Raw genomic sequence first — 11,469 nt, 5'->3', positions numbered from 1 at the left:
CAAATCATCCAAGTTGTTCTGCAGCTGGTGGTCCTGCTTCTGGTCACCGTACCGGCTCACGGACAGATTCTCCACCTGCTGCATGTTCTGGTGAACCAGGACTGCCGTCACCAGCTGCAGTCCAACGTGGAGGTGGAGAACAGCGGTGGTCGACACACCAGCAACAGATCCTAACGGACGCCGACTGCTGAGAGCAGTCAGTTTAGTGGTCGGGCTACATTCCCACCCGTGGTCAGGTGTGGTCACAGGTGAAGTTATGTGTTTCCTCTGAAGGATGGCCGGCTCAGAGAGACAGGCGAGGAGCTCAGAGCCGCTACTGTGTGTGTGTGTGTGTGTGTGTGTGTGTGTGTGTGTGTCTGTGTGTGTCTGTGTGTGTGATCCTCTGTAAAGATGAGCGTGTTTGTTTCCAGGCTACCTGGTCCTGAGAGATCTGGGTTTTAAGGTGGGTCAGTATGTGGCATCGGAGGTGTGCGAGGACTCCATCTCAGTGGGCGTCGTCAGGCATGAAGGAAAGATCAAGTACGTCCACGATGTGAGGAACATCACCAAGAAAAATGTAAGCAGGACAACGAATTTCTGCTTTGTTGTATTTTCAGCCTGATGTTCGAGCTCAAACTGACTGAAATAAAACCAGTGAAACAGAATCAGTCTGCTGCCCCCTGCTGGGCTGTGAAGCTGGTGCCAGTCAGCTACAAGAGGTTATTTACACAAATAAATAAAAACTTTATTTTCATCAGTTTACATCAAGTATTTGAAAAAATCCAATATTGTTAAAAACATCTTAGATGGTCTGATCTGGAATCTTAAATCTGATCATCTGAGCATTAACATAAAGCTTTAGCTCTCTGTGGATTTACCTCAACAATTATAGTCAAATATGGCTGAAGTGAAACTTTCAGTAAGTAACCCAGAGTTTAATGTAATACCTTTATCACAAACACAGAGTCCGAACAGTTAAGCTCACTCCTCATACGGACACTCGGGCTGTGTCCCAGCTCAGGGTCTGCAGCCTTGGAGGACGCAGCCTTCGCGGTCTACGTGGGCCGCGTCCTCCGAAGACCGAGAAGGTTGGAAGTGCGAGGCTGTGAAATGGTCGGTCTAGTCTTTGTTGTGCTGTTGTTGCCTAGCAACCATGATACTAACCGCGAGACACGTTACATACAGCTTTGTGTGACAGAAATGAAGGAGAAAAATGTTTTGTTGGTCATTCATTTTTGTCATGACATCACTTTGATTAGTTGAGTATCTGAGGCTGTTGGGCTGAACAGTCATTTAAGATTAGTTAGTAAATAACAATCAGCTGATGTTGTTCATGAGACTAAAGTCATCTCACTGTGTAATGTAAATATAATATGGCCAATATTATAGTTATTATATGTATCATGATTAGTTATTACAGCAGTGAGTTTGAACTCTGGGTCAAACACTGAGCTTCAGCAAAGATTCAAGTCGCAGTTATTTATGTTTCCTGTCAAGTATCTGTGACAGTGCATATACAGATGTGTTATACATAAGAGACAAATATTATTCTTTTAATATGTTGGTACTAAATGTGGCTCAATGCTTACATACATGTGTAAAAGCAAATGTAGGAGCTGTGATAACTGTGTCTGATAGAATGAAGAGTCGACTGATATATGAAATATTCCTTTATTGGGTGAGAAAATCAGACCATGTCATAACTGCTGTAAGTCACACAGAATAGATATCAGAGCCTTAAACAGGCTGACGTCTGCTAAATGGGTCAAACTGGGCAGAAAGTCTACAAACACATAACATCCTTATAGAATATGATGGAACACTATAGATCAACTTAGCTCAGAATATATAAAGCATATAAACAGTTACAGCAATATGATGCAACAAACACAGCAGCTACTGATCCAAAATACTCAAAGCTTCATAGAACTGAAACCAACATTTATTTTAGCTCCATTCTGCTGCTGATACAGACTTTAGGTTTCTGAACATTAAACTTGTTGCTGCCTTTCATAGTGTGTAACTTGAAGGCCCTGAGTACTCTGAGTACTTTCTCCCACACTGGAAACACTGGGATGATCACATTATGTGAACATTACCTAATAAGACTGATTCAGCACAGACAGTTATGTTAAACTTTCCTAGCAGTCCTTCACAAACAGGGAACAGTCTGTCTATTCTCTCCATCTGTCAGCTGCTGCTGGCTCTTCCTCCTCCTCTTCCTCACACACTGCTGAGTTTGTCCTGGTGGATCATCAGGGCTGCAAAGCCTCACAGATGATGTGCAGCAGTGGGTCCCTCAGTCTGTCCTCACTCTGGACACTTGCAGTCGTCACACATGGAAATCAAATGTGTGATAAGCTGCAGGATTCAGACACAAGTGTAACTTATAAACACATGTTCATACTTTTATTCCACAATCAGAGAGAATCCTGCTTGTGCCGTGATGTTCAGGACTGCAAACCGAGCAGCATCACTGACTTTCAGCTTGTTGTGTTTGTGGATATATGACGGACTTTAATTATCCATCAAATCACCACATTCTCTGTAGGATTAAGGTCGACTATATATATATGTAGAAGTAGAATCAGGAGAGAAGGTCAGACTGAAGACAAAGCACAAGCAACACAGGACTACCAAAATAAAACAGGAAATACATAAGAGGCACGCCGCGTCACGTTCCCTTCTTCACACTTATTCCTCGGTTGTGTTCAGAGGACGGTTTAAACAGCGTTCGTGTTGAGGATAAAGTTTCTACACTTTTTATTATTGACAAACTTCCGAGGTTCAAGCCTCAGAACAGGAACAGTTGATGACTTCCTTCTTTAATAATGAACGTTTATTCGCTGAATATTGGGCAGCACTGGACTGTTGCATCAGCTGGAGCTTTGCAAAGTCTTTTCTTTCTAATAATCATTGTAAACATCACATATGAACACAGGGAGACACAACCCTTCGAATCAGACAATCGTACCCTCTGCTGCTTCACGTTTACCTAAACGTTATTTAATCAGCTGTTTCACTCTTTTTATTCAGATTAGTTTTAAACTTCAACTCTTTTATTGGCCGAAACATTAAACTCATCCTGTCGTATTGAAAACAGGAACTGTGTTCTGTCTGATTTTGTCATCTCGCTCAGATTCAGGAGTGGGGTCCGTTTGACCTGGTGATCGGAGGAAGTCCCTGCAACGACCTCTCCATCGTCAATCCTGCCAGGAAGGGCCTGTACGGTGAGTCCCTGAGTGCATTCTGGGTATATTTAACGTGTGTTTTGGTGATTTTCTACTCTTTTAAAGGCACTAAAGCCACACAGCGTGATAGTTTAACTCTTTAAAGGTTGTTTCTGATGCAGCGATAATCTGCCTGCGTATTCCTAGTTCGATTTTAGCGTTCTTGACTGTTGATGGTTTTTGTCTCTCCAGAAGGCACGGGCAGGTTGTTCTTCGAGTTTTATCGACTTCTGAGCGAAGCCAAGCCCAAGGACGGCGAGAACCGCCCATTTTTCTGGATGTTTGAGAACGTGGTCGCCATGGCCATTAACGACAAGAGGGACATCTCGCGGTTCCTGGAGGTCAGTCACATGGGTGGAGAGCAGGCCTGTGCAGTAAATGGAGTTAAAGTTCAGGAAATCTGCTTAAAGTTGCTTCCTCAACATTTCCAACAAGTGTGTTCTGACAGACATGTTTGATTGCTGCAGGTTTCTGGAGGCAGTGTTGTTGAAATGTATTCCACTACGGATTACAGATTACATGCCCCAAAATGTAGTTTGGTCATATTCTGTTAAGTTACCCACTGTGAGTAACATATTCTGAATACAGGGAGTGCAGAATTATTAGGCAAGTTGTATTTTTGAGGAATAATTTTATTATTGAACAACAACCATGTTCTCAATGAACCCAAAAAACTCATTAATATCAAAGCTGAATGTTTTTGGAAGTAGTTTTTAGTTTGTTTTTAGTTTGAGCTATTTTAGGGGGATATCTGTGTGTGCAGGTGACTATTACTGTGCATAATTATTAGGCAACTTAACAAAAAACCAATATATACCCTTTCTTGCCAGCCACGCTGTGGAGTACTTGGACGTGTGTGATGGAGCATTGTCCTGCATGAAAATCATGTTTTTCTTGAAGGATGCAGACTTCTTCCTGTACCACTGCTTGAAGAAGGTGTCTTCCAGAAACTGGCAGTAGGACTGGGAGTTGAGCTTGACTCCATCCTCAACCCGAAAAGGCCCCACAAGCTCATCTTTGATGATACCAGCCCAAACCAGTACTCCACCTCCACCTTGCTGGCGTCTGAGTGGGACTGGAGCTCTCTGCCCTTTACCAATCCAGCCACGGGCCCATCCATCTGGCCCATCAAGACTCACTCTCATTTCATCAGTCCATAAAACCTTAGAAAAACCAGTCTTGAGATATTTCTTGGCCCAGTCTTGACGTTTCAGCTTGTGTGTCTTGTTCAGTGGTGGTCGTCTTTCAGCCTTTCTTACCTTGGCCATGTCTCTGAGTATTGCACACCTTGTGCTTTTGGGCACTCCAGTGATGTTGCAGCTCTGAAATATGGCCAAACTGGTGGCAAGTGGCATCTTGGCAGCTGCACGCTTGACTTTTCTCAGTTCATGGGCAGTTATTTTGCGCCTTGGTTTTTCCACACGCTTCTTGCGACCCTGTGGACTATTTTGAATGAAACGCTTGATTGTTCGATGATCACGCTTCAGAAGCTTTGCAATTTTGAGACTGCTGCATCCCTCTGCAAGATATCTCACTATTTTTGACTTTTCTGAGCCTGTCAAGTCCTTCTTTTGACCCATTTTGCCAAAGGAAAGGACGTTGCCTAATAATTATGCACACCTGATATAGGGTGTTGATGTCATTAGACCACACCCCTTCTCATTACAGAGATGCACATCACCTAATATGCTTAATTGGTAGTAGGCTTTCGAGCCTATACAGCTTGGAGTAAGACAACATGCATGAAGAGGATGATGTGGACAAAATACTCATTTGCCTAATAATTCTGCACTCCCTGTACTTTGGATTACTTAATATATTAAGATTTAAAAATGTAGTTGGTATTGCTTTAAGAACTGCACATGATTATTTGCAGCTAGCAGGTTGTCAATGCTAACAGTCAGTGTTGGGAACGTCATCATCATCAGGTGACTTCTTCAGTCTCAGCTGACTGCAGGTTTCCCCAGTCACCGGTCTCCAACCTTTTTGCGCCACGGACCGGTTTGTGCCCGACAATATTTTCACAGACCGGCCTTTAAGGTGTCGCGGATAAATACAACAAAATAAAACTAATACCAGTACTGAAAAAAAGAAGATTTATTCATAACACACGTGAAAAGACCCAGGAAAACCGAGTTATTGATAAAAACGATAACCAAATAACGCTGAAAACCGATAAAAACCCTGAAAACCAGACATTTCACACCTGAGCCTCAACTCTCGCGGCCCGGTACCAAGCGACTCACGGACCGGTACCGGTCCGAGGCCCGGGGGTTGGGGACCGCTGTTATGAACAGTACATTTGCATAATGACTGAAACCAGCCCACTGAAGGAACAATGGGCTGGGAGGTCATTTACATGATCATTAATTCTCATGGTCATTGATCAAAGCCCACTGATCAATGGCCATGAGTACCACTGACAGAGAGTTGGGGAATGGCTGTATTCACAGCATTGTTAGATGTAACAGAGGTACCCCCAGGCCCCCTGCCTGCTGGCACTTTCTCCATCCATCGGCGGGGTAATCTCATTGGTTCATTTCGTCTGCTTGTTAGTCACACATCTGTTCAGGTGGACTTTTGTACCACGTAGATTCAACATGTCTCAGATGGTCAAACAGCCACTGCCCTGAAATCTGTTGTAGTGTATTTGGTCCATATGGTGTCCTTGTTTCAGTGACGTACTCCGAGTGATCCGGGAGCCACAAAATCGTGAAATTATATGAATATAAATCCTCAGAAACTGAGCTGAATTATTTTAATTTATGACCGTAGATATTAAAAGTGGATTTACATGCCTGGTCTGTGGTGTGAGTTACAGACGTAACATTGGTGCTGCTAACACCTCCCGAGACTCAGCTGGCAGTTAGATGGTAAATGGCCTGGATTTGTGTAGCGCTTTAATCTACAATCAGTCACACACACATCCACACACTGGTGATGGCAGCTACGTTGTAGCCACAGCCACCCTGGGGCGCACTGACAGAGGCGAGGCTGCCGGACACTGGCGCCACCGGGCCCTCTGACCACCACCAGTAGGCAACGGGTGAAGTGTCTCGCCCAAGGACACAACGACCGAGACTGTCCGAGCCGGGGCTCGAACCGGCAACCTTCCGATTACAAGGCGAACTCCCAACTCTTGAGCCACGATCGCGAGCAGGATGAGCGGTGGAAACGTTTTGGGTGTAAATTCAGGACAAGTTTGAGAGCTCAAATACATAAGAAAACAAGTAACTTGAATATACAGATGATGATAGCGTCGGGAAGAAACATCTTTGCTCCCTGCACAAGCCTGAAAACTGAATCTGCAGGACGTCTAAACAACGTTAAGATTCCGTTAAAGATGAAAAGACGACGCCTCGGTCCTTCCTACTGTGACGAGCTTACAAACATCATTTACTCGACATATTTAAAAATGTTTTGAGATTTAAAAAAATGTCCGTCTGCTGATCTGGATCATTTTTCACGGCTCTGAGAACATGTGGTGTAAAAACCCGTCTGTGTGTTCATGAGTAATTATGGGATGTATTCAGTTATTTGTCAACCTTGCTTTGCAGTGTAACCCTGTGATGATTGATGCCATCGAGGTCTCTGCTGCTCACCGCGCTCGATACTTCTGGGGAAACCTGCCGGGGATGAACAGGTGAGCAGATGCTTCATCAGAAACTCGCCCGGCATTGTGAGGGCAGACGGAGTGAACAGTGTGATCTCTCCTGTGCTTCAGGCCCCTGTGCGCCTCAGGGATGGACAAGCTACAGCTGCAGGACTGTCTGGATCACGGCCGAGTGGCAAAGGTTGGTCACGTACACCGTGAAAAGAAACGTTTTCACGTGCAGGTTTTGTGTGCTAGACTGACGACGCGTCTGTTGTCTCGTAGTTTGGAAAGGTGCGCACCATCACTACTCGCTCCAACTCCATCAAACAGGGGAAAGACCAGCACTTCCCCGTGCTGATGAATGGGAAGGAGGACATCCTGTGGTGCACCGAGCTGGAGAGGTGAGCGGACAACACTCGCGCTGCTGCTTTTGGCAGTTACACTGTGAAAGGGTCCAGTGCGATGCATCCCAGCTAACGTGCTGACGACACCGGCATTCGCTCGGTCTTCTTTCTCACTGTGCACAAAAACTTTAAATATACCATCTTCAGCCGGTTGGTCTTCTCCCCTCTGCAGGATTTTTGGTTTCCCCGTCCACTACACTGACGTGTCCAACATGGGTCGCGGCGCCCGGCAGAAGCTCCTGGGCCGGTCTTGGAGCGTCCCCGTCATCAGGCATCTGTTCGCTCCGCTCAAAGACTACTTTGCCTGTGAATAAGAAGAAAGCCGCCATCACCAGCAAACACACACACACCAGCTTTTTTATCAAGAACCGTCAGCAGCCAGCCGTTTCCTCCCCTCCGTCGGACATTTTGGAAGGCAAATGGCCGGTTTGACAAAACGTCAGCGCGGCGGGGAAACGGTTCGAGATGCTGCCTGGATTCTGCCTTAGATCCACATAACACACACTAACACAGATTCACAGCTTAGAGAAAGACGTCGGCTGCCCTGGAAACAGAGGGGGCGGAGTCTAGTCAGGTGAGCAAAGGTGAGATGGGTAAGGAGGCCAGTAGGGCGATTCGCCATTCATCGGGGAGTTAAAAGGGAACGATGACACCCATGCCTTTGCTTTGTTAACATTAGGACTGTAGCGTGACTTTAATAGGATTTTAGCTTCATTTAAACGCTCTTGGAAGGCATCGTTTTTAAGATAACACCTAGAAGTTTTAGAAGATGGAGAACGGCGTAGTAGCGAGCTTTCAATCTCAAACAAAAACACTTTAAAAGTGACTTGAACCAAAGGCGGAGCTGACGTCCTGTTCCTGTTTTACCCGCCGAGGTCAGTCCGCCGTAATGATGCTGTGGCTTCTGGTCCAAACTTTGTGAGTGCACTCGACAGTAAAACTGCTGCAGGATGTTTTTAAAGGACCAAACTAAGAAACCCTCATTGGGGAAGTTGATCGGTATAAGCTACTGACCTGAAGCTAACCTGGAAACATGAGACGGGATTTAGCTTTATATTTAGATCACTTTATATTGATAGACTTTGTTGATTTTAGGAAATAAAAGTACTTTTGTTTACTCCTTTTTATATTAGCACACTAGTTTCAAGTGGCTGTATTTTACTTTTTCGTTGTTCCTCTGACTTTCAGTCTGTTCAAGGGTTTTTGCATGTTAAAGGTTTGCAAAGTCGAACCCAAAGAAAACACTGCTGCTGAACTGCCTCACACGCCAGTCCAGACTTTTCTCTGTCACCACGTAACTCGCTGGTGTGACAGCCGTTAAACCGGTGCGTAGTCAGGAACGCTCAAATAAATGACAAAAGAAGAAGTTAGTTTAGTGTTAGTTTGGTGGTAAATGGTGTTTGAATGTTTTAATACAGCCAAAAACTTCATAGAGCTAATTAAACATTCGTGTACATTTCAAAAAAGGGAACAAATAGGAAGCTATTTACACCAAAGTAAAGCTTTCTAAATTCAGAGCTAATACTCTGGAGGCATAACAGCGATGTCACCTGACTGAATCAGTATTCTCATCAGTGATATTTGAATGTAAAAATATTTTGAACAACAAATGCTAAACAATGGCTTGGATACAAAGTTAAAAGTCACAGAAAAGTCTGCTGGTTACATATGTAACAAGCTCCGGATGAATCCGACCAATCGGAGCAGGCCACAGAGAGTCCTCACAGCTCCTTTTTATAGAGGTGGTTAAAAAAGTATCACTTTATCACACAAACTGACCAATCAGAGCAGACTGTGCTTGTCAGGAAGGAGAGAGCCTTAAAAACAAGCGTTTAGGTCAAAGGTTGAACAGGTGTATAAAGAAATGCGTTTTATTTTGAGTTTGTAGCGAGCGTGATGTGGGCGCGCTCAGGATGTTGTCACGGCGATCTCTTCAGTATCTCTTTGGATACTTAAAACAAGCTGATGCAGAAAGACAAAAACTGAAAGGCAGGGAGGGGCTCATCTTCTGTTAATGTCTGCAGACAGCTGATGAATGCAGTCATGACGTTTGTGCTACTGTAGATGTTTTGTTACTGTAACAGGCAGATGCCATTTTATTAGAATCCAGGAAAGGCTGCGAGTCTCTGAGCGTTAGTGTGCGGCCTCACAGCTCTTCCTATTCCACCGAGAGGGAGAAACACTGGTGACCACGCCTCGGCTGTGAAAGGTCACAACTGCTGTTCATCGACGATGTTTCCAGAAAACGTAACGAGAAACCATCTCGCGGTGCTGTTTCCTGGTCTGTGTGGAGAACGTGTGTTTTAGAGTCCTTAGCGCTCTCTGTTGCTGCCCTTCTGATAAGGACGTTTCAGCCAAATCCGTGTTTCTGAGATGATGTGAACTCTCGTGACTACTTTATTCTAGATCGTCGATTTCCCAAAAGAAGTTCCACGCCACTGCGACGCAGGTGAAGCGTGTTTCAGCGCGGCCCCCACACAGCGCCATCTATGGGTAGCAGTCCTGAAACACTTGTTGGTTTCTTGTTAACTGGAACACTTTGAAATGCTGTTTTAAGGCCGTCACCAAACCAAAGTGAACGGGTATTACCTCCTACACCATCACGTCTGTGAGCACATGCTGTAGCCGTCTGCTCTCTGTATAAACAGCTTCTATTTTATCACTGGAACTTCATGTGTACTGTATCGATAGAAAGGTTTACAAGTGTTTTAACTCACATTTGACTAAGAACTGCATCTTATTTTGAAAAATGCACAAGTCTTTGTAAAGACCCTTTTTGACTTTCAGGCTCTTTTACAGATGTGGTGCTTCAAAAGTCACTTCAAGTGCCGCCAGGATCTTTTTCCTGAGTTGAACGGCCTTTCACAAACCAAAAGCTTCATGTTTACATGCTTCATTAATAACTGCTGAACTCGTTGAATGTTTTTGCTGGAAAACAAAAAAAAGGTTTTTTTAAACATTTTATATGATAGTTTATATTAACACAGTATAAAGCTCGCTTTCTAATGTTCTAGTGCAGAGTAGCTCGTATTAATAAGAAGTTATTGATGTTTTTTTTATGAAAAGTGAGGACGCCTGTGTGTGACCTATAATCCCATTGAAATTTTTTCTTTTACCTTTTTATAAATCTTCTATGAAAAAGCCAAAAAAAACATTTTTACACTTTATTTTATTAGAGGAAAACATTGCTGTATTTTTGTGTACTTTCTATAGCAGCATATATAATTTTTACTCAATAAAATGCAGAAAAAACCTAAATATGGCCGTGCCCAGTGTTATGCTTCTTTTTGCTTCATCCACTAATGATTTGTATTGACTTCTTTGGTGCAGTGTCACAGGGACCGTTCACACTGTGCCAGCAGGGGTTAAAGTGGGATTTGGCTGCTGGGCGGGGCCTAGGATCAGGTCCAAAAGTTCAGCATGAAGAAAAGATTCACTGAGAAATAAGTGACATGATGACTTGTTTCGTGAACCTGTGGGGCAGCACAGGGGTTTCCCCTTGGTCCTGGATGCTTGTGAAGCGGTGATCAGCTGGCCTCTGCTGCTCTCAATTAAAAAGCACATGAGCTGGTGTTCCACAGCTGATGTACAGCAATTCAGTTTTATTTATATAGCACCAAATCATAACAAAGATCACCTTAACACATTTTGTACACTAAGGCTAAGAGCATGAGCAAAGAGCAAGCACCTGGCGACGGGAAGAAATCTCTGGAAACAGAACCAGGCTCAGGGAGAGAGAACAAACATACACTCTGGAAGTGACGACAGTGAGCCCAGAGCTCAGACTGCAGGCCGCTCTAAACACTCAGTTTATCACAGAGAGGGGAGAAGCCCCGCCTACCTGCTGTGCAAACCTTGATCATTCTGAGCTGTGTCATGCAAAGCTACAGTAAGAGAGTCCACTCAGTTTACTTGATGTCTTTGCAGGTTTTCAAATCATGTTGACAATTATCTGTGTTAACTATTTACATGAATCACAATACAATGCTTCATAAGTTTATTTATTTTCATATTTATCTTCATAAAAAATGAGACTTGGCAGCTGAAACAGCAGAAACACCTCAAAGTACATGAAAGCCAGCTTGCACAGGTGGCTCTCAAGCTTCTTTATAAACCGTTAACCTCCACAACCTCAAAACTCTCCTTTTGTCCTTCACCTCACCTGGAAGAGAACCGACCAAGAACTGACCCACGCTCAGGAGAACGATCTGCATCTGTCCATTAAAATTTCATTTGAAACTGAGCAGAGTTTCAGTACATA

The 11,469-nt window shown here is 44.1% G+C and overlaps 1 protein-coding gene across 2 annotated transcripts in view; it reads left to right on the top strand.

Annotated features, from left to right (window-relative positions):
- The window catches only part of LOC309697834 (DNA (cytosine-5)-methyltransferase 3B-like), a 40,272-nt gene extending 29,806 nt beyond the window's left edge, over positions 1-10,466 (top strand). Inside the window, exons 16-22 of one of the 2 annotated variants that reach the window (XM_082520014.1) lie at positions 411-556; positions 3,119-3,209; positions 3,405-3,550; positions 6,767-6,852; positions 6,934-7,003; positions 7,087-7,205; positions 7,381-10,466. In XM_082520014.1, coding sequence (XP_082376140.1) covers positions 411-556; positions 3,119-3,209; positions 3,405-3,550; positions 6,767-6,852; positions 6,934-7,003; positions 7,087-7,205; positions 7,381-7,522 — 800 coding nt within the window. In that variant the 3' untranslated portion in view covers positions 7,523-10,466. Of the gene's footprint in view, positions 1-410; positions 557-3,118; positions 3,210-3,401; positions 3,551-6,766; positions 6,853-6,933; positions 7,004-7,086; positions 7,206-7,380 lie in introns of both variants that reach the window. The other variant, XM_082520013.1, reaches the window with a different exon arrangement.
- The last annotated feature ends 1,003 nt before the right edge of the window (positions 10,467-11,469 follow it).

The sequence above is a fragment of the Aulonocara stuartgranti genome, assembly GCF_965226115.1.
Source record: "Aulonocara stuartgranti genome assembly, chromosome: 20".
In the NCBI taxonomy this organism is placed as follows: Eukaryota; Metazoa; Chordata; class Actinopteri; order Cichliformes; family Cichlidae; genus Aulonocara; species Aulonocara stuartgranti.
This window is presented reverse-complemented; position numbering and strand designations above follow the sequence as displayed.